Raw genomic sequence first — 27,049 nt, forward strand, 5'->3', positions numbered from 1 at the left:
TTGCGGTATCAGAAGTGCTTGGTAGCCAGACCTCCCTCACACAAAGTCCGGCCGCCGCCGCCGCCCGCAGACTCGGTGACCAGGAGAGTCACCACCAACGTGAAAAGAGGAGTCTTGTCCCTCATTGACACTTTGAAACAGAAGCGCCCGGTGCCCGAGATGCCGTAGCTGCTCTCCCACCAAGTGACTGAAGGCAGCATGGCCACACTGGGCCCGTGAACAGACCACGTCTGCCCTTCCATTGCAGCTGCTGATGCTTCCTCTTCAGAGTTCACCCCATGGAAACAATGTTACACACGCATGTTCTCTCCTTCCTGCCACCATCGCCTGATATGAAAAGAAGCATGAATAATTTTTTTGCTGTCAGTGAGTTACATCATGGGCAATGGAAGGTCTGTTTGATTGTAAATACATGAACTTTACCTAAACTCACACAAAAAAGAGAATATGGCCACGTCCCTCCCAGTGAACTCGTGCTAAAATCCTTGGAGTGAATGATGCCTGAGTTAAAAATTTCACCTTCTTGAGCTGGATTTGTCATAAACCAATCTTAAATCCTACAGCACTTTGCTCTGTTTTCAACACTGGAATAGGTATCAAGTATTAGCTACCATTGAATTACTGTAGATTAAATACCAAGTTTTATTTTTACAGAACTGCACCTGTTAGTTTTAAATTGTTTGTCAGCATTGGTCTAGCAACTACTTTAACATCTCCCTGACATGTTTTTGAATTGTAGTGTCATTATGTAATCTTCTGGTTACACATTATGGTCTTACAGAAGAATTTTGTTTAAAACCAAACAAATGATGAAAAATACAGAAGTGTTTTCAGTAATTGAGTTGCAGGGTGATCCAGTGAAGCTTTTAAGCTTTAAACATACAAATTCAACTGCTGGCTGTTAAATTTATTCTCCTAAATCTATCATTAATTCATCAAAAATAATTTGTTTCATGGAGGGCTCAAACCAATCAGGAATAAGAAGGAGTAGTTAGTGATTTTATTCTCTTACAACTGTTATAGAGACTAAACTATTCCATACCTTTTCTATACAAGTGTTTGATGAAATGTTCAGTTCAGTGTCTGGTTGCATAATTCCCCCTTTCCCTTGGAGTTTGTTGCTGAATACTTAGCATGCCAGAAGAACAATTACATTTCTTGTTATTTACAAAACTTCCTGAAATTTATTTTACTTTCAATGCTCTTGTAACAAAATAAGAAGAGAGTTGTTTTTTAACAGGGTAGTGTTTCAGGTGGTGCAATTGGATTTCACTGCTTTTGCTCCAAAGACTTCATCTGATTGATTTGCTTTACACACCTGCAGACCCTCAAAATCAGCCCAGCATTGCCCTCAAAATTGTACCTCAGGCTGATTTTGAAATGCAGTCCTGCATCTTCAGTCTCTTCCTTTGTCATCTTCTGTCCAAACCTGCAGATTGGTACAGATTTTGGAACATTATGTTTAACTAGTGTTAAAAATGTTTTGCCTCCATTTATAGCTAGGTTCCAAACTGTAACTGTCTCCCAAGTCTGCAAATCTTGTGATAAAGGAGCACTGGCAAAGTTTTTGTTACAATAGCTCTTTTATTTTAATATGCAAGAGACTGTTATAAACAAACTATTTTCTTTTTTATTTCCTTGTTTGAAGAAATTAATGACCACACCTGGCGAAGTAACTTAGGAACACAACAGGAAAATAATGATGATTCAAGAAATTTCTGTGCTGAAAAATGCATGAAAATCATTACCAAACTCAGTGTGATGTATGAGCTAGTGTCAGGTGAAGGCTGGCTATGCAACTATTGTAATTAAATTTAGCTTTCTACAATACCCTCTGAAGAGCTGATCCTCTGAGGAGCTCAGATCTCTTCATGACCACGATCCTGCATGTCGGGCACTGAAGCAGCTCTTTCCCCTCTCAAGGCTCACGCTCTTGCCACCTCCTTTGCACCACCTCTATTGCCTGCACAGCTGGAGAAGGAGGGCTGGAGGGGAGGACGTGCAAACAAACCCAGAGCACAAAGCATGGGGATGGCAGCTTGCATATAGCTTCTGTAGTTCCCAGTCCTGATCCCAGCCACCCTGCTAGGAGCAGTGTAAAACTCACTTCTAGCATAGAATCACAGAACTGTTTGGTTTGGAAGAAACCTCAAAGGCCATCTCATTCCAAACCCTATCAGAGGGCACTTTTCACCAAAGCTGTCCATCCAACCTGGTCTTGAATATTTCCAGGGATGACTGCTCTCAAATTGTGGTGGCTAACAGGTACCCTTAGGTAGGATTGTGAAGTTAAAAGTTTCCTTGTTCATCCTTGTGCTGGTGATTCACATTTTATTTTATTTTAAATTAAATACTTTGACAGTATCTTTTTAAAGTTCCTGCTGACAATGTCGTGATTTGAGATTGACAACTGTTGTACAGCAGTAAATTAATTTTAAACAGTATAATGGAATTTTTTCATTGCATCTGCACCATGCTGATTGTCCCCAAGAGAGATCCAGACTCTCTCTTTAACTAAACCAACACTTGGCAAACAGCAGTGTAAAGGTTCTACATCCGTGTTGTCAAGGCTAGAACATCTGGTCAGCTTTCATTAGCAATGCAGGCAACTGCAGGCAGGGCTGAGAAGACAGAAGGGTATTTGAAAAGCTGTGCATCACTCGCCCGTGTATGTTTTAAAAGGTTTATGTCTGTTAACAAAATGCTGTTGATTTTGCAAATATTTAAGTAGTGTGCTTGATGATTTGACTATACGTGGCCTTTTTGCTTCAGTAGAGCTCCTAATTCTCCAAAAGATTTAATACACACCCAGGAGTTTGCAGAATCAGAGCCTAATATTGCAAAGCCTATTATCTTTTGTTTCACAATATATTCAGACACTCTTTTTACCATGGCCAAAAAAAGTATGTATGAGGTGTGTGTGTGTTTTTGAGCAACTGCAATTGTTCTAGTTGATGTTATAGCAACCCTTCAGTTATCTATGCATTTTTTATAATACCTAGTGATTCTGTAGGCCGGCAGCCATGTTCACTATGCCATGTATGTCTGATGCCATATTCTAACTTAACCTGTTAAATACAGCTTAAAATATTTTTATTTTATTTATTCTATTTTTACTGAAATATCCTGCTTTATTATGTTGATGTATTGTCTTTACTGGATGTGCTCTTGTAACATTCTCCACTCTGTATACCATAGGTTGCCTAAAAAAAGGCAGGCTTTGTAATTATTTATAGTCACATTTTTATTGAAGTCTGTAGAAGAATCATGTAAAGCAAAGCTAATGTTGTAATTTTTTTCAATGCAAGTAGTAAGTTAGAGGTATCACGTGTCAGTCAGTCATGTCATTAACACACCCCCTTGCAGAAGCAAGGAGATTTATATTCACAGTCAATGACTAATAGATAAAAGCCTTTCTTTTGAAATCTGTAGTGCTGGCTGTAGGTTTTATTTAAGCCACTGACTGTTTCATTTACAGGGGGGCAAGGAGGTGTGGGAGATGCAAGGCTATGGAGGCCACCTACAGGGTGGTTAACTGGGAATGACAAAAATAGCATAGGAATAGCACAGAATCCATTCACAATAAAACAAGGTTTAGTGATATATTTCCTGTGCAGAGTCACTTGTACCTACAGAAATATTATGCCCTTCAGTGACAGAGGAACAAAAATTGTGGAGTATCTAATAGCTCACACTCAGGCTGTCACTAAGGGTTCTACATTTCTTAATTTTATCAAGCATTTCATAGATCATTCATCATGGAATCTAAACGTGTTAGTACATCACCCATGGAAAAGAGAATATTCTCATTTCAAAAGCCAGTATGGGCACAGCATTTCAGCATTACCCCCAAATGCATTACTCCTTTCTTGGGCACATTAATTAACACATTGTCACATGTGCTGTCCCATCAGCCCATGCAGGTTTGATTTAACAACAGTGAGACAGAAGGAAACACAACACTGTTTATTAGCAGAGCCCAGTCTTACCTAAAAGTACATGACTGACAACAAAAGGACAATTTTCCCTGCTGTTGACCACTTCTCCATATTTAAATGTAATCTGTTCTGAGAATAAATTTAGCTGCATAAAGTGATTGTCTCACCTGTTACTGCTCCATGAAACTGCAAAATTATTTTGTTCAGAATGGTGGTTGAGGGAAGGGAAAAACATACTGGTGGTTTAGAGGCAGTAGCAGTAGTCTGAGAACTTTTGTATCTGGAAAGCTGAATCAACAGTTTCTAGTTGAAAATGACAAATAAACAACTGGATTACAGAAAAATAGTTACATAAGATGCAGTTTTACTGAAAAAAGACTGTTACAGGCATCTACCTACAAGCCATCTGAAGTCAGTCCCAGGTGTTGCCACCATGTGATGTTCCATGCTTACAAAGTAAGCTGCTGACCTGCAGTTGAAAAATTCACTCTCTGATATTCTTGGTAAGCCATCAAGACACTGACTGGTTTAACCTCCATACTGTGTCAAAAATGCAAATTCCTGAAAGCAAGACGAGGCCAAGTGAGGGACATCATGGCACATATTACGTAAGTAGCCCAGAAATTCTGTTATTAGACACACGTATGTTGTTTTACAAGTAATTTCAGCTTTCATAATGAATTATACAGATCTTGATTTTTTTAAAAAAGATCATTATTTAACTGCAGAATCTCTTAAGTTTATTTTAAGCATTTAACAACCATATTGGGGGAAAAAAATCTCCATAGTGTCCATTCCTTCCATCCAACATGTAGAATCCCTCCTCCTCCTAGATGTTTTTGAAATAAAGTAATTTTTTTTTTCTGGTTCTACACATGGCATGTGTATTGGTCTAAATCTATCCTAACAAGTTTATTCAGAAATAAGAGTAGAGTTCATTGTATTACTGGAGCACGCAAGGAGCATGGATTGCTTGCAGGGATATGCAGAGGGTGAGGGATGTCTTTGTATAGGACAGCTGGCTCACATTAAAATGCTGTAAGAAATTTCACTGATTCAGTGAAGCAGTGATATTTATCAGATGAACAAGAGCCAGCTGCCTACACTGCTGGGGTAATATCATTCACATCCTTTCTTAAAAAGGTACTGCTGATCCAGTAACACTGACTGGTGTGGGTGAAGACAAAATAGAGATGTTATAACATTTTCTCTGGATGGGTCTAAATCCAGACACGTATGTCAAACTGGTTAAGTCCCACACTACAGTGGTGATGCTCCTGGCAACACTCTTCCCAAGTATCTGAAATGGTGGCCTAGAGGAAGATTTCTGGGCCACAGGTACCTTTGTCTTTCTGTATTGCTGTGCTGTCTCTTTCATTTTTACAAGTTCTAGATACAAATCAGGTTTATTGTTAAAAGTATCTCTGTGCTTCCTTTTATCCTCTACTCAGATTACAAGACAGTTGTAGATGTTTTACAGTTATTTTTTCTTTGGTAGCAAAAGGGAGCAGCTTAGAAGCCCACAGCTGTTTCCAAAGACAGGCAGCTAGTCTTTGTCCAGTCACTATTCAGCTGACTAGCAGTAACATTTATAAAAATGTTACCTTGACAGTAGCAGCTCTTTTCAACTAAGAACTGTTTATGTTAAGAAATTGATAAAAAGCAGTTATGAACCATGACATAGTCTGATGTGACATTATGATGACGATTCAGTGTTCTTAGCATGAGAATATTTGATCTATTTTTCACTGTTAGTATTTCAGTGCACACTTAAGAAGAAACCAAGAGAACACACACTAGAAAGCCTATGCATGGGCTTCAATGTACTTGGCCAGTTTCCTGGACAAAAGTTCACATCCAGTTTTAAAAATACAAGGCTTATTTTCCATGCATCTGTAGTAAGTGGAAACTCACAAAAATAGTATCTAGCACTTGTAAAGAAAAGCCACTTTAAAAAATTCAGTCTCACTTTAAAAACATCAGTTTGAAACTGATTACCTGTACAGGTTCAGATACAGTGAGGGGTTGGGTATACAATTCAACTTGTCACTTCAGACTATATAGCAAGAGGCTATAGGTTTTTGACCTCACTTCCCCCAACAATCTATCAGCCTTAGGCAGCTGAGCTCCATTCACTTAAAGTATGATTACTGGATGAGAAGTTGCTATCTAAACATGGATATTTCTATATACATAGCCCATAATACATCTTTCCTAAGGCCAGATTATCCTTGCATAAATTTATACTGTAATTTAAGACTATTGATTAGGATACAGTAACCTTTACCTTCTTTACAAAGGGAGGGCAGAGTCTGAAGGTTCATACAGCCAAGTTGGCTTGACCATTTTTGACCAGGGTGGTGGAAATATCCAACCACTTGGACCCTGTGCTCCAGTCTGGCCATGAAAGCCACATTAAGTTGATACCCTGAGTTTGTTTCATTACAGCCTTTCATATGGTGTTATCAGTGAAGGCAAAGTGATTGTTGTGGGCTTCAGTACATCCCTGTTCTGTTCTGTGCATGCCTTTTGATCAGGTGTCTGTCTCATACACCTTGCCCAGAGGTGACAGATGAGATGTTGGCTTCTGCACTTTCACTGGTGCTGTGTATCAGTCAGGGTTCACAGATTTCTTCAGCTCAACACAGCTGTCTGTTCAGGGCACATTCTTTTGCTGTGTGTTACTGGCTGCTTTTTTCCCTTGCCCAGTCTTCTGTGCTGTGTCACTGGTTGCTTTTTTCCCTTGCCCAGTCTCCTGTGCTGTGTCACTGGTTGCTTTTTTCCCTTGCACAGTCTCCTGAGCTGTGTCACTGGCTGCTTTTCTCTCTTGCACAGTCTTTTCTTTTGGGAAGTCTGCATGGTTTTTTTGCACCTTACTGGCTGGGCTTTTTGGGCATATGGGGCACACATGTGTTTCTTGTATCTTATGGGCTGCTTTAGGAGCCTTAACCTTAGCTGCAGTTGGGCGGGGAGGGAGCTTTGCAGCTTTTGGCTTACTGTCACCGGCAGCAGCCTTCCACCTACGTTGTTTTACTTTCGGCTTTTTCACCTCTTCTTTTGGTTTTTCTTCAACAATGCCATCTAGTAGAGCTTTTGCTGCAGCAGAAGCCAAAATGTCTTTAGCAGACACCTTTTTCTGAAAATTTCACAGGAAACAACAGTGAATCTAAGCCACAATACAGAGCTGCTCAGAATTTACTCCATGAGAAAAAGAGCAGAATCTAGCAGAAGGACTTAAGTCGCACGTGATAAATGCTAACCAAACTATTTATTCCAAAACTAGGAACTTGACTTGTGTAAAGAGGTACTGGAGCATTTCTTCTTCATAGGCTTTCTTCTCTGCTGACCCAAAGAGGGGAAGCTCAGTTCTGGGCTCTGTAATGTGTGTCTGTCTTAGCAACCAGCTGTTTAACCCCAGCTGGTTGCCAAGCCCCACGTGGCCGCTTGCTCAGTCCCCCACCAAGAGAATCAGGGAAGGAAATGGAAGAGTAAAGCTAGGGAACTCCTGGGTTAAGACAAAGATTGTGGTTCCCTGGGAAGACCAGTGCCATTACTGCAAAAGTCCTCCCTTCCTCCTGCTTCCCCCTACTTTATGTGCTGAGCACGATCTCACAAGGTCTGGGATATCCCCTTGGTCAGTTTGGGTCACCTGTCCTGGCTGTGTCCCCTCCCAGCCTCCCACACAGCCCCAGTGCCCTCAGCAGTGCGGCACTATGAAAAGCACAAAGGGCCTTGGCTCTGGGTAAGCCCTGCTTGGAGATAACAAAACCATTTCTAGGTCATCAACCCTATTCTGCACAAATCCAAAACACAGCTCCACACCAGTCACAGTGAGGAAAATTACCTCCATCCAGCCAAAACCAACATATTCCCACACTGACCTGCTCTGTAGTGTGCCTGTATGAATAAAATATCCATTGTGTGTGTGTATCAGAAATACTTACTAAAATACAGAAATTTCAGTAACATTAAGCATGAATAATTTTCACAGTAATGGAAGTTCTTGCTCATAATAGATAAGCAAGGAACTCTCAAACTGGGAACCAGCTCAACATCCAAGTATATAAAGAGAAACAATGGGAGAGAAACTATTTACAGCTAGCTAAGAACGTTTCTGTAAACAAGGAATTTCAGTTTAAATTGTACATACATGTTTTCTACTTTGTGGAAAACGTTCATTTGCTGAATCACCTAAAAACTGGCCATTGGAGCAACTGCTTCTTTGTATTAGAATTTGACCCAAAAAATTACTTGCATTAACTACCTGCAACAAAAGTGTTTGTTTCTCTGGAGAGAGACAATATGGTAGAGAGATGCACATAGCATGATTAACTAAAACTCAGACCAAGTTTAAAATATTTAATATTGTAAAGAAAGAGGTCAATAACAGGTAACTTGAAAGGCTTTTCATATGTAATTCTCTTATTCTTAATAAAATCTACCTTCCCCCAAGAGGCAAGCTTCTTTCAAGCACTGTAATTGCAGTATGACAGAAAATGGTACAAATAACCAAGATCTCCTATCTTTAATCTGCAATGAAACTGGGATTAGTTCTTCCCCACAGCCCTTCCACTTTTGGTGGAAAAAATGTGTGTTTTTCTTAGAGACAAGAGGAAAATGTTGATGCTCAGAGATGCAAACTAGCCCTTTAAGGCCTTTCCTCAGGAATCATGCCAAGGCTTTTCCGTTTACTCAGCAAAAGTCTCCTGCCTTTCAACCTAGATTTGCATATGCCTGAGTTTGGGAAGGAAACATATTCATACCTATTTTATTCAAATTTAATAGTGACCCATAGGGATTAAGATTTCAGCTGCTTGGATACTGGAAAATCTTGGTGACACATATAACAAATACATTTACTAGATTCCATTTATCCTGAGTCTAATCAATCTGGGCATTTCATTCCAAAGTGTGGTAACAGCAATGTATTTCCTCTAGACCTTGCTGGCACTGACTTGGATCAAGGGTCTGCTCCACATGAGCTCCACAACAGGCACAGCTTTTAAACTTGTGCTCAGCATAAAATTCCACAAGTGGCACATTTCAACTACTCACCTGTCTTTTGGTCTTAAGACAACAAAAAAGCAGCCAGGATTTTTATTTCAAATCTCTATTTTGTTATTCTTCTGTGGAAAGTTGCACTACTCATCTTCTATGAAGTGATTTTAAGTATTTATTTTCATAGCTTACCTCTCTCTCTAGAACAGCTAGGAAACAACCACTGGAAATTTGTGATGGCTCTATTTTGAAAAACATTTCAGTGGAAGACTCTGAATCAGAGCAAGTAGAAAAAATAGAAGGAATAAGCCTGTGAAAAAGAAGTGGAAGACCAGAAAATAATATTTAGGAATATAACAGGAAATAAACAAGGATATATTAAAAGTAATTTTCAAATTATGTCTTTCAGTAACATAGATTTATCATTATTTTAAAAAAATGCAATTCAAGAAAGGCATGAGAATTCATCTTTTTAGAATTAAGTGGGGTATTTTTCATTTTTTTTCAGTAATTCCTTTTTTTTTCACAATTATTAAGTATATTAATCACCAGATAATAAATACATAATATGACAACGAAAAACTATGTTTTTTCTCAGGTGTGAAATTACTGAGTGATCAAGTTGTCCCTGAAGTTGGGGAATGGTTTGAAAACACTAAGGAGCTGCAGAAATTGTACAGGTGTTGACTTTGAGTTATAATAATAATAGTAATAATAATAAATATCATAATTAATACCTATCTAAGCTAAAAATCTTAGGCTAGGAAAATTTGCTATTTGTTCTAATTGAGGGCTTTTTCTCCAATTTTACAGTTTTGCAAGAACTTGCCTCTTCTGTTCTCCTCTCCCTGAATTCCAGAAGTGCCTGGCTGTTACAAAGCAGTCTCAAGGACTTGGCTCATATGGCTAGCAAACTATACTAAGCTGTCTCAGTATAGAAAAACACTATCAAACTGTCCTTTTGTAATTATAATTCCCTCCTCTTCACTGAGGGAGTCCTAGTCCTTAATGCTCCACTAACTCTCTTGTGAGACAGAGCTTTATTCAAAGATGGTTACAGAGAAATGCATTCAATATTTGAAAGCAATAACCTGATTTGGCTGGCTAGTTCACTTTTAATGGGAAGTCTGCAAAACTGTTTGTTTCCAAGTTCTCACCACGATCTGGATTTTCTCTGTTCCTTGGAACTTGATAAAACAGGCTACAAGGCTCAAATCCTCCTCACATTACTAAATAAAGCTCTATGTCTTATGACACAGATTTTTGATTTTACATAAGCTTATTCAATGGAAAAAAACCCCAGTGGCAGCCTTTTATTGTGTACAAGTTACTGTTCAACAGGAATCTCTTCAGTGACCCTGGAAAATGATGTAGAAATTAATTCAAATTTGATAGGCCAAAGCAAAATGCTCGAGTGGTTTAGACTACTCTATACACACCTGTCTGCCATGTGTACCCTTGCTTTAGGTAAAACTGCTGCTGTAAACTGTCATATCCTGAAGGTAAGTTCAGCTTCACCAGTGTGAACATTTTTTAAATCACCCTTAAAACTGCAGAGCCCTAGAACCAGCTGTGTGACCCCAAACTCCAACAGAGCTTTATTTTGTTTGGCACCACTTCAGTACTGCAGAGTAATTCCAAAAAGATAAAAATGCACATAAGCAAAAATGTTTTAAGAGTTTCCTGAAAGCCCTCAATTTTCTTGGAAAGGGGAATTATTATTCAGTAGATCTTTGATGATTATACAACATGTTTTATTACGACTTGTCTCTGTGAACGTGGGGGTTAGTAACTCTGCAACAGCCTTTCATTCTATACTGCACTGTTTTAGTCAAATAAGTTGTCTAATTAATTCTAAGAAAAGTGTAAAATTATTTTTTTTAAGTAGTACATGCATCTTAAATGGCTTGAGCTTTCATCTTAAGCATAATCACTCTGTATATTTTATTTATGGCAATCTATTACTGCTCTGTTTGTGCTGATTACCAGCAGCTTTCTTGTAGCAAGGACTATGATGAAACATCCAAGATACTGCAGGGAAGGAGGAACTGAATCTGAAATTGTCATTTATGAAACTCAATCAATTGTCAGTCAGAAATTTGCTCAGGTCTGAAAAAATTCTAATGTGATTTTATTGTCCTTTTCTTACCATCCAAGATTGCCTTTTTGAAAGTGTAGTATCATTGGTGCTTTGACAACATTCATGATGCTTCTGCACAACAGTGAACAGATTTTGGCTTAGCTTTGTGGGGAGGGAAGAGTTTTATACAAGGGGGGATTTTTTAAAAAATAATTAAAAGGTCCAGGAACTTTTTTAAAAAAATAATTTCTATGTCATGAATTTAAATATTATTTATATTCAATAATTTAGAGACCATTACATTCCAAGGTTCCCCAAGTTCTCCCCATAGAGTAACAGCTGCACAGAGATCAAGACAGACTCCAGAAAATTTCAAATTCCAAAGGAAAACACAAGCAAGAGGCCATAAATGCTTTTGGTCTAGCACACCATCCTTGGCAAGACATACCCTGATTTCATCCCACTTAATGTAAAAAAAATCAAGCAGACTGCTATTTTCTATCAGTGAATTTGAAAAAATATGCACTTTATTGCACTGTGTCTTATGAATAACATACAACTTTTAAACCTTCTTTGGACTGGCCACAGTTAATATTTACTCTTTTAATCATGCAAAATTTAGTTACACTGAATATTTGAGCCACAGTACCTTTTCCCTTTGATAGCCAGACTATTAACTAAGGTAATATTAAATCTAAAAATACAGTATGACTCTTCTGTGATTTTTACAACATAAACTCTTTTAAACCTGCATCCTGTAATCCACTATTGTATCTATGTGCAAGTGAGTGCCAAGTGTTTGCACTGATGTGAGTGAAAGGAAAATACAGAAAATACCCATCAATCTTTCAACAATTCCTCTGGCTGACAGGGTGATAGCTAACAGGTTATAAGTACATATGAAGTATACAGCATACATACTTTTTTCATCTAAGTTTGTATTTTCCATGATTGCACAGGATGATCTCTTACTGTAACCTGTCCTTCCCAAAAGTCATTCATCTGAATACAGCAATGAGCAATCCTACAGCAAAGAGTTCTTATTCTTCTGTATGATTCTTAAATTTAAGATTTAATGTCTTTTTCCTTTGAAATTGATCATTTTACATCATAAGCAGAGAGCATGCCAGCAAGTTAGTTTCATTCTCTGAACACTAATACAGTAATAGCAATAGCTCTATCTGAAGAATGTTATTTCCAACAGTGATGCTTTCCTCCCATCTTAATTTCAGATGAACAAAAATATTAGATGAAAAAGTCAACAGAATACTGCTAAGTAATCTCATAAACAGAAAAAATGGCATGACAGGCAGAAAAAGCTATTTTAATTTCACGCAAGATACATATCAGTCTAGGATAAGAATTATGCTACAATTCAAAGTCACACTTTAATTTTTCCACAGATAAAACTACTCATTCCGTACCTATAGCGTCGTGCTTTATCTCTCTCCACTCCAGATTCCAGTGCTTTTTTCACTACAAGTTCATTTTCTTCTGGGTAAACTGAGCAAGTGCAGTAAACAATAGCTTGTACTTTGTTAACTACAAAACAAAACACAACTTCTTTACTCTTCAGATTCTTCATACTGACAGTGGTTTGGTAAGGATTAAAAGCATCATAAAAACTATGTCACTTTTACCTCCTGATCTCTAGTGGTTTTAAATAATTAAAATATTTTCAAATATTTGCAGATTGCACAAAGTCAAAGATGTCTCCAGTCTTTTCACACAGCTACCAAAGGAGAGAGGAAAAAAGAGGCAGCATGCAGATGGGGAGGAGAATACATTTGCAGAATTTCTAAAGCAGAGTATAACTAAGCCATAAGCCAGCTCTCTACAGAATACTGAAGAGTATTATATTAATGTCTGGTGGACACTAGGGCACAGAAACACCTTCAGACTGGAGGAAATCATTGTTCAGGGGGTTTGGTTACATGCTTATTCATAATTAATAATTTGTGCATTTTTAACTATATTAAAACTGGTGATACTACAATGGAATTGATAGCACAAAGTCTTCCCAAAAATTGGGAAACTAGCATACTTACATTTCAGTGCATGAAGCAACTCATTAAGCTGCCTCTCAGCAAGAATCCTGAGTTTATCCTCCGACACAAATCCCTGGAAAAGGTCCTGTAGCAAATCTGCATCTAAAAGCAGAGAGTAGTAAATTTAGTCTTGCAAACTGGTGTCTCTTACTTGCTTCTAGTTAATGAAGATTGTACAGTGAAAAGATTTATACAAACAGTCAATAAAGGAATGTAATCAAATAGAAAATTATATACATATTGGTATCTTCAAATAAATTTTCTGCCTATATCTTTTTACTTTAAAAAAAGCTATACACACTCTGCTCCCCAGAATCACCCTCACACTTTCATACTATCAATCTGAAGCAGTCACAGAATCATGCAAGTTAATTTATATAATTTATAGCAATTAAAATAAGGAAGGTTTCTTTAATAAAATTATACAATTTACGGAAGCAGTCACAGAATCATGCAAGTTAATTTATATAATTTATAGCAATTAAAATAAGGAAGGTTTCTTTAATAAAATTATACAATTTACGGAAGCACCTGCACTGATTAGACTAAAATACTTGGATCTATTTCTACCAGAAAGCATGAGCTAGATATTGTATCAAAATTTACCTCCATGTTCACTTAAAATAAGCTCCATTGGATTGCCAGCACCCAGTTCAGAGCATTGTGGTATCAGCAAAATAACTGTTGCCTTTTCAAGTCTTGGGTCTGTTGGTCGAAGCTCAGTAAAGTCTTCATGTAACAAGCAAATATCTGAAAAACAGGGAAAACTCACCACTTACAGACTGCAAGCAAGCCTGCCTACAGGTGACAGAGGTGAAGAGACTGTGGTGTTACACAGAATTGGACAGAGCTGGAGCCTGCTAGATTCACATTCTCCACAGTATGGCCTATGGATTCAAGCTGATTGAAAGGCTGCATCTTCCACTGAGAAGACAGTTAATGTGCTGCATTCTGTCCTGACAGTGTCCTCCAGGTAAACTGGACAGGCATGTCTGTTTTGGATTAAGACTCTCAAACAGCTGGAAATCAGAGTGAAAGCTAGAGCCAAAACACCAAAAGTTCCCCACTACCAGCTACACCAACTGCTAAGTAGTAGCTACTTCTACAGAAAAAATCACCAATATTTCAGGAGCTTGCATCTGTGATAGGGTTAGACTGTAATTAACTTGACTGTAGCTGAAGAGCTATCAGCTCACCTTGGGACAAAAAAGTTGTTAGTGCCATCCCCAAGCCGCCAAAGAAGGGCTCTCTGATAGAATTAGTCCATATTTACAGACATCACCAACTGTATTACAATACTTCCTCAATACCAACTGTTTCAGCACCTACTTGTACATCCCATGTGACTGAAACTGTTCATCAGTTCTTCTTCTTTTGCCGAAGATTTCACACCACAAACAAAAATGCTGGAGCTGCTGCCATTTGTCAGCACTGACATATGGGCAATGGTCAGGTGGGAACCCAAGTGAGCCATTATAATGTCAGCACCCTCAGTCAACAGCGCGCGTGCGGAGTGCACGGCGAGGCTGCGAGACTTGTCCTACAACACAACGACACAAAAGTTAACTATGATCACCCATCTTGGCTTCTATGAATGCCAGCCTTTTCCAAATGAGGAAAGTCTTCCATTCATAGGAAATGGAAAAGAAAGGAGGAAAAAAACTAATCAGGGATATTTGCTAATACAGAATTAAATACATTACAAAACCAAGCAGTCAGTCAATAAATTTAAATAACTTAATTCTAAATAATACAAGAAAAAGCATAGTATCTGTAGGTGAAATTGAAGTACATATCATCCTCGTAAGGAGGAACTCCTACCAACAGCTTGTTCCAGAAAAGACAAACATTGGCCACAATTCAGGCAGAATTCATCCTCTGAGGGAGCTTAACAGAGAAATGCAAAACTATTCACATAGCTCTTGATGATAATTACAGGAGAAATGTTGCCCTTGTAGATCAAAGATCAAGATTTTGCTGAAATTTGAACTGAGAGGCAGATTGGAATGCAGAAAGCACAAGAGACAGTTCCACAAGAGTAAATGCTCGTGTACCACTGGTGATTAAGAGAAATTTTATCAAATTACTTAAAAAGGCAAGGAGTGATGATTCTGACCACAATTACCAGGTCTTGCACTAAATCTGACAAACTGATGATAAATGGAAAGGGAAAAAGAAAGTGCTAAGCCTTCAAATCACTGTCTATGCTGTCTATGTACACAGAGCATTCAAGCAACACCCTACCCCACCACAGAGATGGAAGTTTTGATGGTTTTATTTACTCATTTTGAATACTTTTAAGTAGTTACACTCAGAATTTGTTCCCATTACCTACAGAGCTGTCAACTATAGTTCTTTTCTGTAAGTATTGTATTTAAAATCTACAAACTGAAATGGAATATTGAATACTGAGTCACTTCTAAGTTGAGCAATAGATTTTGAGGCTAAAGTTTTCAGACATCTAGTGAAAATGCTGGTTGAAATGTTTCTGCTAGGCACTCAAGAATCATCAGACAATTCAGATAATTCATGGTTGTGTTGTTGCATGTTACTGCAAGCCCCTACTCTAGAAGAGAAACCTCCCACCAAACTTCACTGGGGAGTTCAACAATGGCAAGTCAGGAAAAAGACCAGTGGGGGTTATGGAGATCAAGGAACCACACTGCACAAAATACAAAGAACTGTGATCATTCCATCACAAACATGCATTTGAAGAGGAAGAAATATTAGAATAGCATATCACTATCTACTAAGTGGGGGAAAGCATATGGAGTTATATTGAAACTTTCCTCACATTTTCAGAAGTGAGACTGCCTCTTTTGACCATTTTTATATTTACTTCAACAGCTCTAAAATTAAATTTGAAACATTCTACTAACTCAGTCACAGCTATCAATTAAGCATTGACATTTGTATGCTAAATTTAGTAAGTGGATCAGTTTGTAACCTAATTATTACAAATGTCCAAAACCTTATGAGAGTTTATCACTGCCTGACTGATTTAATAGAATAGTCACACAATTCACAACCTCTTTCTAAAACAAAACAATTATTTCAATTTTCAGATCATCTGACTCAAGGCTGAACATCAACTCACCTGCAGCAAGAGTTTGCAATCTGCAGAAAGATCTAAATTAAGCAGTTCTTCTTTAAGAGAGGAAGGAAAAACCAATACATCTCGGCAATGTTGGTCCACAGCATATGTGTAATGGTCAAAGTCTGGCACAGATTCAACCTTTGTGAACCCCTTCATCTCCAAATCTTTGATAACATCTTCAAGGCTGTTAACATACAACTCTGACCATTAAATATACAAGAGTTACTTAAGCAACATCGTTTACATTGATGATAAGAATTTTTTACTTCTGTTATCGTGTGTGTGTATACACATGCATACATATATAGGTATAAAACGCATACTGCCTAATGCAGGAGGGAAACTTACTCTCCTTTAGGCATGTAAGTTGTGGTTTGAAACAGTTAATAAGTCTGATACAATTAATTTAAAAAGAGGTATGTGTCTCCAGAGAATGATTCAAAGCCTCAAAACAGAAATGTCCACGTGCTCAGGAGATGCTGTAGCAAATTTACTGCTGGGATGCTTTAGTTCTTTCAATTGCCTTCAATCTAGCTCACCAATAATTTTAATGACTGACATTGAAAGAATCCTTGTGTAAATGTAATGAAGGCATAACTGCTGAGGTTAGCAATTCAAATTCCATAAAGATTTAAAGGTATATATAGCAGGAGATGTTTGTTGAAATGATATTTCAGACAGTGCCATAAGTTTACACAGTACATTAAACATGGGATGGAAGGAGCAGCTTTTATTTATTTCCTATTTAAGGGCTCTAAACTCACACCCAAAGTAAGGTACATTATCTGGAAGAGCCTATAACCTAAGCACTGAACACTGATCCAAGACAAGAGTAGTAAAAGAAAATTCTTAAAAATGTTACAAAATGGATTACCTGTCTAACAAAACAGATAACAGGATAATGTGGTATGGTTCATGTACCAGTTAGTACAGAACTGGGAACAGCAGTGTTACATATATAGTAGCCTAGAGAATACAAGGATTTTAAAATGTGTATTTTAATTTAAAGTTTACATTATCCTTACAGAATAAACAGCAGGTTTAAGTATTGTGTTTTAACACCCTTTGTCAAGATTATGGTTTAACTAATACACCTGCTTTTAAAGACATTTTCTCTTATTTTTTGTCACCAAGTTAACTCACTCATATTTTTTCTAACTTTTTTTCCTCATTTATTTGAATGACCCACACAAGCAACAGAACAGGAAGAAGAATTGTTACAGAACAGTGTATAAATACCACTACTACAATATATAAAAACTTCTAAAAAAAATAACACAATGGCACTGCATTAAGCAGAATTTTCCTGTAAGAATTTTTAATTACTGGTAAAAATATAACCTGGAAATTCTAAAACAAGTATGTAGCAAACTGTATCACTTAATATGCAAAACCATCAATATCAGATGATATTTTAAAGATCTTACCTGATTTTAAATGTGTTTATCCAAAAACAGATAGGTAAAGCAGAAGTCCTTTGTTCCTGCTTCGATATGGTTTCTGGTACAAAGTATTCAATTGAAAGAGCATCATGTTTGATGCGACATCGCGCTAGTGCAGCTGCCAGCTTGGTCTCATAGCTATAAAAACAGTCACAAGTTTAGTAAGTTTTATAAATGTTTTCATTAGCTGTTAGCATGCAACATTTCTGTTACAAAACCATCTTGCTCAGAAACCAAATCCAAAAGGGACACCTTCTACTGCAAGTTGCAACAGAAAATACAGTTACAGAACATTTCTACCCCAGACAACAGCAGATGCAAGGTGTTACTCAATAGCTATGATTATTTTCTTTAAATCAGGCAGGACTGGAATTATAGCAGGGGACTGTCAAATACATCCATTTTCTCAGACAGTTAAAAAAAAAATCTCAGTATGTTTTGGAACTGCAATGTGTGGAACACAACCATCAGATGCATCTGAACGTTTGAAAACGTAAATACATACATGTGCAGAATGAGCATTTGATGAAAGCTGGCCCTTAAACATGTACAAAAACAATGCAAGTATGATGGCAACCAGGAGTCACTTTTATTATTATTATTACATGAAAATGTCTGAGAAAATGTTTCCAGTCTTTTCTTCCCACAAGCTTCATGCATATTACTGATACATGATAATTCAAAATAAATAAAAATTGCTGGTGAACTACTTCAGATATCTTACTCACTGCCCTCCAGAAATACCTTGCACTTAAGAGATTAATGAACTTTTTGGGCCATTCTAAATCCAGCAGCAACACAATTTTGTCTAATAAATGCCTTTTGAGTTAAACAAAATGTTGTTTGTAGTTTGATGGAAGAGATAATAAATATTAAAATGTTTCTGTGTTCTGGTTTTTGTTCTCATTATTTAAAATAATAAATATTTAACAAAGTTTCATAGTAGAAGTACTGCTAAATAGATAAATGCTATTCCATTCCATGACCTCTTGATTCTATTACACTTGCACTTATGAATACTTACTGAATATTTAATTTCTTTCCTAGAATTGTATAAAAGTGTCAACAATGCCAAAATAAGATGCCTGCAAGATACTCCACAATATAAGGATGGTTTCTTAACTGTATTTTTCATAACTATACAAATATGAACGCTTGCCTCTAAACTAGTCTCTCATTAAAAAAAAAAAAAAAACACAAAATTTTAAGGTGAAAGACACGTTTATTAATTACCTTTAAAAGGCACTGATTATACAAATCTTCATTTTTGCTCATCTGTATCAACAAAAAATAGCTCTTTGCACATATACCTGTATAAATAATTCCCTATTTCCTGAACTTCTGCTACAATTTCCTCTTCAGCAAAAATCTTTCGGTTTTGAAATTTTCGGTCTTGTAGGTCACAAAGCATCACAACAAGCAAGCTGGTTAGCTCATCTGGCTGCAAGAGAAAAGCAACTGGATAGAGAAAGTGACCCAGCATGAATTATTTCTGAAAAAAGATCCATATCAAACAGCAGACTCCCATGCAAAAGGCATTAAAAACCCTTAAATGCTTACTTGCAAGAATATGAAAGTAATTACTTCTGGAGAGTTAATAAAGCAGATTTTTAAAAAATATTTTTTTAAACTCAAATACATAACTTACAGGTTGTTTTGATTATCAAAATTAAAAACATTCTCCATGCACGCAGACAAAATACTGTATCTTAACTTCTAATGTTATCAGAATTGAAACGTTGAAATTATTTACTCTTCGGAAAGTAGTTTGTTAAACAGCTAACCTAACAAAAACTTCTTGTCTATCAATTCCTCTCTTGTGGGATTCTTATATATGTAGCATCCAGTACACTCAGTTGTAATAACCCTTCTGCTTGTGGGATATATATAAAACCTCCTTTCTCTGTCTAAATCTTTAAACCAGGGAGCATGTCCTTCTTAAGGACAATAATTTCTGCACTTCAGTCACTACTCTTTGCCTCATTACATTAAATTCTTACAGTTATTATGCCTTCTAAAATTCTCATCTTCTCACAAATAGACCCAAATTAGTTAGAAAACTCAAGTTATTAGGGAGATAGCACCAAACACAAGATGTTAGCATGAAAGTCTTACATCCTTACATAAACAAGGCAAAGATAATGGTGTTAGATCATTTGCCTGCTCACATCAACCTCCACAAACCATATCAGCTCAAGTTTATCTTGCAATTTTCAAAGGCATCGAAGAAAAAACTGGAAGGAACAGCAGAATATTGTGCCAGCTCCAGAATTCCTTTCCATGTCAAAGCAGGAAAGCATGGTGAGAGAGTAAAGTGGACCCGTTTTTACCAGTACAGTATTTGTATACAGTGCTGTTTGCCCAGAAAATGAACCATGGGGTCAACGCAATTTTTGTCCCATGGGATTCACACTATGCTTTCCAACTCCCAAGGATAGGAAGGAAACATTTTTTTCTCCTGCTCACAAGGGGACACAGCTGGAAAGGAAAGCACGTGGACATGCACAATATCACTGAGCAAGTACTGTGCTGCAGTGAAGTTCATGGCTCACTCTCCCACCTTCTTCCTTTGAAGGCTTTGACTTCCAGCAATCAGTTACAACAGAATCTCACAACAGACTTTGGAGATGGATGCTTTAGACATCCATGTAAAAAGGTCAGCAATATTTCAGTCTAAGGCTGTCATGTACAACAAAGGTTGTTTGAAAGAATGTTATAGAATCCTCAGAAAAGGTACTAATTAAATCAACACAGAAAATAAAAATGCCTAAAAAAAAGGTTCACTTACTATTGAGTAGGATGGGTAAACCTTACTCTCTACCAACACTTCTTCAAGAAGATCTTGATCTGTAAAAAGAAGAAAATGTTGACAAGTCATGCCACTCTCTATAATATTCTATGGAAGTAAGTCACTAAATTGTAATTTTAAACATCATGAAAATTGAGGGCAAATTCGATCACCAACAGCAGCAACCCTATGTAATTAATTTACATGAAAAAGAATAGGCTTTAAATGTTTGATTTCACAAATTCTAATAACACTTGGCTATATTTAAATATTTGAGGGATATGAGTAGTCTGGTAAATATGTATATTCATCCATAATCAGGAAGTGAAAAGAAGCACTGTGATGAGCTCAGTTGGTCAGAGCAGGGTGCTAGTAACACCAAAGTTATGGGTTCAATACCCTCACAGGCCTTCCTTGATGATCCTTGTAGATGCCTTCCAATTCAGAATATTCTGTGAATCTGTAACTCTGTAATGACCTGAAGCTTTACAAAAATTTCCCTGGATCAGGCAGACACGGAACATTTGTTTTTCCACGTTTTTCTGCTGCATCATTTCTGTCAGCAATTCTTGGCTGAGTTCTGTACTTACATTTTAGAGTTTTGAAAGCCAGTTCATAGGACACACGCCTGGACTGCTCATCTTTAAAAGCCACCGTGGGAGACCCCGAGGCATCGCCATAGCGCAGCAGGATTTTACCTGAACTCTTTTCAGTACGAAGGCCTTGAAAAATCTTAGCTGCATTTATGTAGATGGAGTCAGGATAGCCATCCTTCCCAATCTGAGGCACTGCTCTTTTTCCAACAGATCCCTTCTCATCCGAAATCTTCGTTTTGCTCAAGACTGAAGTACCATTTATAACATCCACATGTGAAGACTCCAAATTACTTTCAGAATCTGGCATTTTTCCAGTTGCTGACTGCGTAAGGGCAAGTCACAATCCTGCTGCCTCTGCAAAAAAGCAAAGTTTGTATTGAATAATGAAATTTTCTTTCACTAGAATACACTTTTCCCTTCCTTTGAGGGCTTTCAATTTTCAGGCTCTAATCTTGCAATTACATATATATGTCTATCATCTATATCTCTATACATCTCTCATCTTACACATCATAGAGAAGTATTTATAAGAGTTTTTTTACATTATTTCACCAATGCACATGCAAAGACTGGTTACTTGTTTCAAAAAGTCCAGTGCTTTACAATCACTGGTCCTTTATGGAATATACACACAGATCTGATTCTGTGTCCAATAAGAGCCATTATTATTGCAGGCAGAATAGCGTCTCTTACTAGCAATTCTCCTTTAATAAAAAAGATACCAAAATTTCAAAGCAGACATCATGTTTTATAAAGAGCCATCTTGGAAAGAGCTGCAGTGAATTCCAAATGTTTGTCCACTAAACTGCATATCTGTTCTTAAAAGTGAGAAACATAGATCACCCAAATGTTAAAGTATTTAATGCATTACCTAAGCACAATTTTAAATGCAGGAAACCCATTCTGAGAGTCTCTAGAGATAATATCCAACACTCTAAGCCCATGTGAATTTCTTAAATTTTCTATACATCTTACATTAACATATATAAAAATGACCTTCCCCAGAGGTGGAGTAGGGCTTCAAGAAAATGAAAGTGTCCCAGAATTAACTTAATGCAAAAATATTCTAAAGTTCCACATAAAACATATTTGAAATATTGGATTTACCCTACTTGCTCTGGTTGTTCCAACACGCATTTATGATAATGCCTGGATATGCAGAAGTCACATTAACTGTTCAGAAGTGGGTTAAGCCAAAACTAATTTAAACACAGAATAAAGATTTTTAAAAATCTAACTAGTCTTCCTGCCTTGGAAAGAATAATACAAAAGAACTATGAGAAATTTAGTAGCTATAGCACAAAAAGCTAGGCATGGATCTCAAATGGAAGGGGTCTTCTTTTTTGCTACATGATTTAGTTCATTACAACAATTCTCAAGCTTTTTCCCTGCACTCCCCAGCACCACTAAGGATAAAATACACACCTCTTCTCCCCTGTTCAGAAACACTTGCTCAGCATCCTATCTTCCTCTCCCCTTTTCTCCCTCCCATCACAAAAAAACAGAGTGGCAATGGAGGATGGTAGCACACAGAGTTGGAGGGGCAAGGGAGGGGGACACAAACTGTTCCTTCCATTAAATCTCCATGCTGGGCCAGCATTCCCCCATTCAAACTCCCTTTCCCAAACATGGGTGACACTCAGCCCATCTCTCCCCTCTCCAAGACCAGCACAAGTCAGTGTCTGACCAGCCCAGCACGCTCCACACAATGGAGCAGTGTGGCTTCCTGAATTCTGGCAACCCATCTGGAGGAGGCCACATCTCATTCTCCTTCCTCAGGATTTGCTCTCCAAAACTGAGAACTGCTAACCCTGCAGAAGCAACCCTTACTGTTACTTTACAGAGGCCTCAGACAAACAGTTTCTTCCAGCAGTTTCGCTCCAACGTCCCTGTTAGATGCAGCAGTGATGGATCCATGGAGCAAACATAAATTTATTTTATGAAGCCATATTGAAACACAACAAGCAGGGCTATCAAAAGAAAGCCCTATTCTCCACTAGAATGAAGCACCAGATCACCTAAAACAAATTGAAACACTTGTGCTCAGAAAGGGAAAAGAAAAACCATAAATGCTTTCATGATCTTTTACACTATTTTGACCAGCAAACATATCTCACAGGGGCACCATGTCAGAGACCTGAAACTTATATGTCTTCTCCAGGGGAATGCAAATATTCTATTTTAGAATATGGAACAAGTGAACTGTGTCTGTGGTGTAAGGACTTTGAAGATTTGTAGAGTTTCCAATTACTCTTTGTGACTTCTTTGCCAAAGCCATTTCTGTTAGCCACAACACACACTGCTATCAATGACTTGATGAATATACTTTCCCAAAAGACAAATGTCACCCTAATAAAGATGAGATGCCAGTGTTCTGCCCTGTGCAGACACACTCTGTTTGCAACACTGTAAATCACAGTCTGATTTACTGAATGCTGTACCAAGCAGACAACACCAAGCTGGATTAATACAAAGCTCAGCTGAGAAGAAGAGTTTCCCAGACAAGGGAGAAAAGATCCTGCCTTTGTTTGTGGATCTCAAGCACATTACTCAGTTGACAGGGAAAAAAAAAAACACCCAGGTCTCAAGGTCTCCAAAACCAGAATGGTGTGAAAGATAAGTCCAGCTTTGCCTTAATAAACTCAAGCAGACAGAATTATGGCATTTATTCACTGCACAGCATAGTAAGTGATTCACACACACACATCCCCATAAAAATCACCAATTCCTTTGTTTATACACCAGTAAGTATTTTTCCCATTTCCTCAGTTATCACCTTTTTCAGTAGCCTCTACAAAAAAGGAAAATAAAGAGAAAAAAACCCACGGCACCTGTGTTGTATCAGGTACAGGAGGCAGCCTGACCTCCCAGCTCCAATTCACGTGAACAGGGACCCCATGAGAAGCGGGTGTGTGAGCATGGATATGGCTGCTCACACACGAACAAACAGTAAATCCCCGAGAGCCGTACATGCACCCTGGTTTTCGTCTCACTAACTCTGTGGGGACGCATGGCTGCATCTGTTTCCTACCATCCCTGCGACTGACACTGAGCTCCAAAGCCTCGGCTGTCCCCAGCTCCAGCCAAGCTGGAGGGCAGCAAAGACTGCTGAGAGTCAGGAAAGCAAGTCAGCCACCACACCATTCCCCTACTGCGCTTTATTCATGAGAAACAGCTGAACTCCACTCACAGGACAGGCATACAGAAGGGGAGCAGGGGGAAAGCAGCTATTTCTTTGTAAAATCAGGCAAAGCGCTGGTTCATTGAAACCCTGCCCTGACAGGCCCTGAAAGGGACGCAGCTCCCCAAAGCCGCGCGGCCGCGGCACCGCCACTGCCCTTGGCCTGGGCAGGGCCCGCGGGGCTCGTACCTGGCCGGGCTCCTGCGGCTCCCTCGGGGCGCTACGGGCGGGGCTGCGGGCAGCACCCCCGGGCCCGTGCCGGGCAGGGGCCGCCCCATGCCGGGCAGGGCAGCGGGGCCCCGGCACGGCTCGTCGGCCGCAGCCGCCCGGCCCCGCCGCGGCCCACACGCACCCGCGGCACCCCTGCGGGGGCCGGGGCGCCGCCACCCGCTGTGCTCGGGCCGGGGCGCCGCCCGCACAGGCCCCGCCGAGCGCGGCCTGGGGTTCCGGCTCCATCCGCAGGGGCCGGGCCGAGCCCCCAGCCCGCGGCACCCAGCGGGGCACAGAGCGGCCGGCAACGGCGCGCACGGGGCTGGGGCGGAGGGCGCTTCCAGAGGCTTCCCTGAGCCGACCTCCGAGCAAATCCCTTCGCGGGAGACAGAGCTGCTTCCACGCTCCTTTTGGAACCTCAGTTTGTTTTGTTGTTTTGTTTGGTTTTTTTAAAACCCCATTGGTTAAAAAAAAAAGTCCAAACAGCATTAATTGTCGCAAACTCCATGAGCACGCTTACAGCCGAGTGTTACCGACACTCACACGCCTCACAGCATCGAAACGCCACCAGTGACAGGACTGGAACTCCCCCACATACAGGAATAGCCCCAGATAAGGTGCTGGGGTTTCACTTGCACTTCAAATTAGCAGCGTGATCTTGTAATGTTTTAGCTCTCTCGGCCTCTGCTTTTATTCAGTTTGAAAACATAATTGGGACATGCTTTAAAGTTGTTTCCGGATGTTTTGTTTTTCTAAAAAAAGGGAAAAGGAGAAAAAATTGTTGAAAATATTCCAATAATCAATAAATCAGCCATAACCTTTGTAAAAAAACTAGAAATCTCCTTTTCCCTGTAGAGTTTGTTCCTGTTACACAATGCTTTCATGGACAACTTTAATTCTCCTCAATAAGGGGAAAACTGCTGTGATTCTGTTAAAATCTGTGATGACTTTTGGAGCGTCATTTCTCCAACAAGATCCTGCCTAGCACCTCCCAATAGGACCTGTCACAGGTACGAGTGCCCTTACACAGGGAAAATAGAAGTACAGACTTCTGCAGCAGGGCTGCACAAAAGCTACGTGACCAGGACTTTGGTATAGGTTGGCTGCACGTTTGGTAAAGCACAGTTCAAACCTTAGTATAGCCGTGCTTTTACAGATTGTGAGTTTACAGAGTTTTTTGGGAACAAGCTCCACTGAAGCACACAAGCCAGTGCTTGTTATTCCTGCCAAAAACTTGAGTGTTAGCCAGATTGCTTTCTGGTATCAATCTTATCAGATATCTAAGCAAACCAAGATGTGACTCTGTGCAATCACCTGCATCAGGACTAGAAAGTTTGGGGAGTCAAAAGCAGTGCTTAATTTGTTGATGAAACCCCTCTGGTCTGGATCTGCTACGTGCTCCAGCACGGCTGGTGCAACTTTGGCAGCAGCAATTAGTTACAAAGTGAGCCAAATATGCTGAGTAGACTTTGCACGTAGCAGCTCAAACAGATCTTGAATCTTTCCTGATAAATTGGTAAAATACATGTTTAATAGGTTGTGTGGGTCAATAGGGCAGTATGCTAGCTGCAGTATAGATAGAAAGGAATGTTTTGTGCTGGTTTTTCCATTTTGTCCAAATAGATATGGCAGGTCTTTTAAAAAGACACAGAGGGAAATTGCTGCCCAAAGTCAATTTCATTTATGTGTACTAATATTTCATCTTTACTTTGAAATAGTTTATTTTGCTAAAAGTTCTGCTAAGAATTTTCAGTATCTGGAGCTATTTGTCTTTTGAACGAAATAAATATATATTAGCACCACTACCTCATTTTCATTTTGTCTGTGACATTTTGATCTACTGTCCCCTCATAATAAGCCCCTGTAAAACTCCTTCATATTTTAAGTTAGACTTTTTAGTCTACATGCTTTTAACTTATTCATGGACAGAGAAAAAGGGAAACAGTGTTCTGTTCCATCTGGGACCTTTCTTCCCAGAGCTTGGGAGGCTCTGGAGCTGAGCAGTCTCATTAGGGTTAATTTGATACAAGCTGAAGTGGCTCACTGGCTTGCAGGCTCAGCAGCCTAGGTAGTGCATGAATGAATTGCTGACCAAGTTCAAGTAGAACATTAAAAATGAGAATAAAAGATTAAATCTCACTTTCAGCACAACTTGTAGTACTTGAGTGTGTTGGTTAGGCTAAATAATGTCAAATTTGGTAAATTGTTTCATTGAAGGTGAGCAATAGAAAACTATTCAGCTGTTTTTTGTAAGACAGTGGTTTAAACTATGTCTTGTACTACTCAAGGACTGGATATGGTAAAATATCCAGTGAGCTTGGTGGCTTGAAGATGACACAGTGTGCATTGAGTTGATACTTCTGTGGGAGTGAGATTTTGCTCCTAAGTCACAACTTTCATCTTAGAGTCCACTGGCCTATATTTGAAGCCAGGATCTTTTTTTCCTATGTACATAATTTATCTGATTTTTATCTGACCACTCCCTCTGTATCCTAAGGTCTTTCTGACCTTATTTCTAATGGTGTCCCTCATCCTTAGTACTCTGAATATTTTTATGTATTGGCAAACTATCACATCTCATTGCTCCTCTCCCTTTCCAGATTGTTGCTGAACAAAAAGAAGTCAGTATATAAATTACTAAAGAACTCCACTGATGACTTCCCTTCACACC

At 38.7% G+C, this 27,049-nt stretch overlaps 2 protein-coding genes across 13 annotated transcripts in view; one reads left to right on the forward strand and one right to left on the reverse strand.

Annotated features, from left to right (window-relative positions):
• APBB2 (amyloid beta precursor protein binding family B member 2) overlaps nt 1–4,096 on the forward strand; it is a 163,693-nt gene extending 159,597 nt beyond the window's left edge. For all 12 annotated transcript variants that reach the window (XM_063157372.1, XM_063157379.1, XM_063157373.1 and 9 more), the window contains one exon: nt 1–4,096. In XM_063157372.1, the coding sequence (XP_063013442.1) occupies nt 1–168 (168 nt within the window). In that variant the 3' untranslated portion in view covers nt 169–4,096.
• On the reverse strand, nt 3,818–24,393 carry NSUN7 (NOP2/Sun RNA methyltransferase family member 7). The gene is made up of 12 exons (XM_063157383.1): nt 24,358–24,393; nt 20,982–21,341; nt 20,392–20,450; nt 18,914–19,044; nt 17,589–17,741; nt 16,162–16,345; nt 14,394–14,604; nt 13,671–13,814; nt 13,065–13,166; nt 12,441–12,558; nt 9,129–9,246; nt 3,818–7,074 (listed from the first exon to the last, which is right to left on the reverse strand). Exons 2-12 carry the CDS (start codon nt 21,292–21,294, stop codon nt 6,595–6,597), a joined length of 2,013 nt encoding a protein of 670 aa, XP_063013453.1. The 5' UTR covers nt 21,295–21,341; nt 24,358–24,393; the 3' UTR covers nt 3,818–6,594.
• Nucleotides 24,394–27,049: the final 2,656 nt, after the last annotated feature.

Source organism: Melospiza melodia, chromosome 5 (assembly GCF_035770615.1).
Source record: "Melospiza melodia melodia isolate bMelMel2 chromosome 5, bMelMel2.pri, whole genome shotgun sequence".
In the NCBI taxonomy this organism is placed as follows: Eukaryota; Metazoa; Chordata; class Aves; order Passeriformes; family Passerellidae; genus Melospiza; species Melospiza melodia.

What these genes read in the sequence shown, in the direction of transcription:
- NSUN7 (XM_063157383.1), bottom strand. Translation starts at nt 21,294, where the DNA reads ATGCCAGATTCTGAAAGTAATTTGGAGTCTTCACATGTGGATGTTATA. An exon ending in ATTGCAAACTCTTGCTGCAG is followed by an intron (nt 14,605 to 16,161) that starts GTGAGTTGATGT and finishes GTTGTGTTGTAG; the next exon opens with GACAAGTCTCGCAGCCTCGC. An exon ending in GTTGCTTCATGCACTGAAAT is followed by an intron (nt 12,559 to 13,064) that starts GTAAGTATGCTA and finishes TTTGTTTTGTAG; the next exon opens with TTAACAAAGTACAAGCTATT.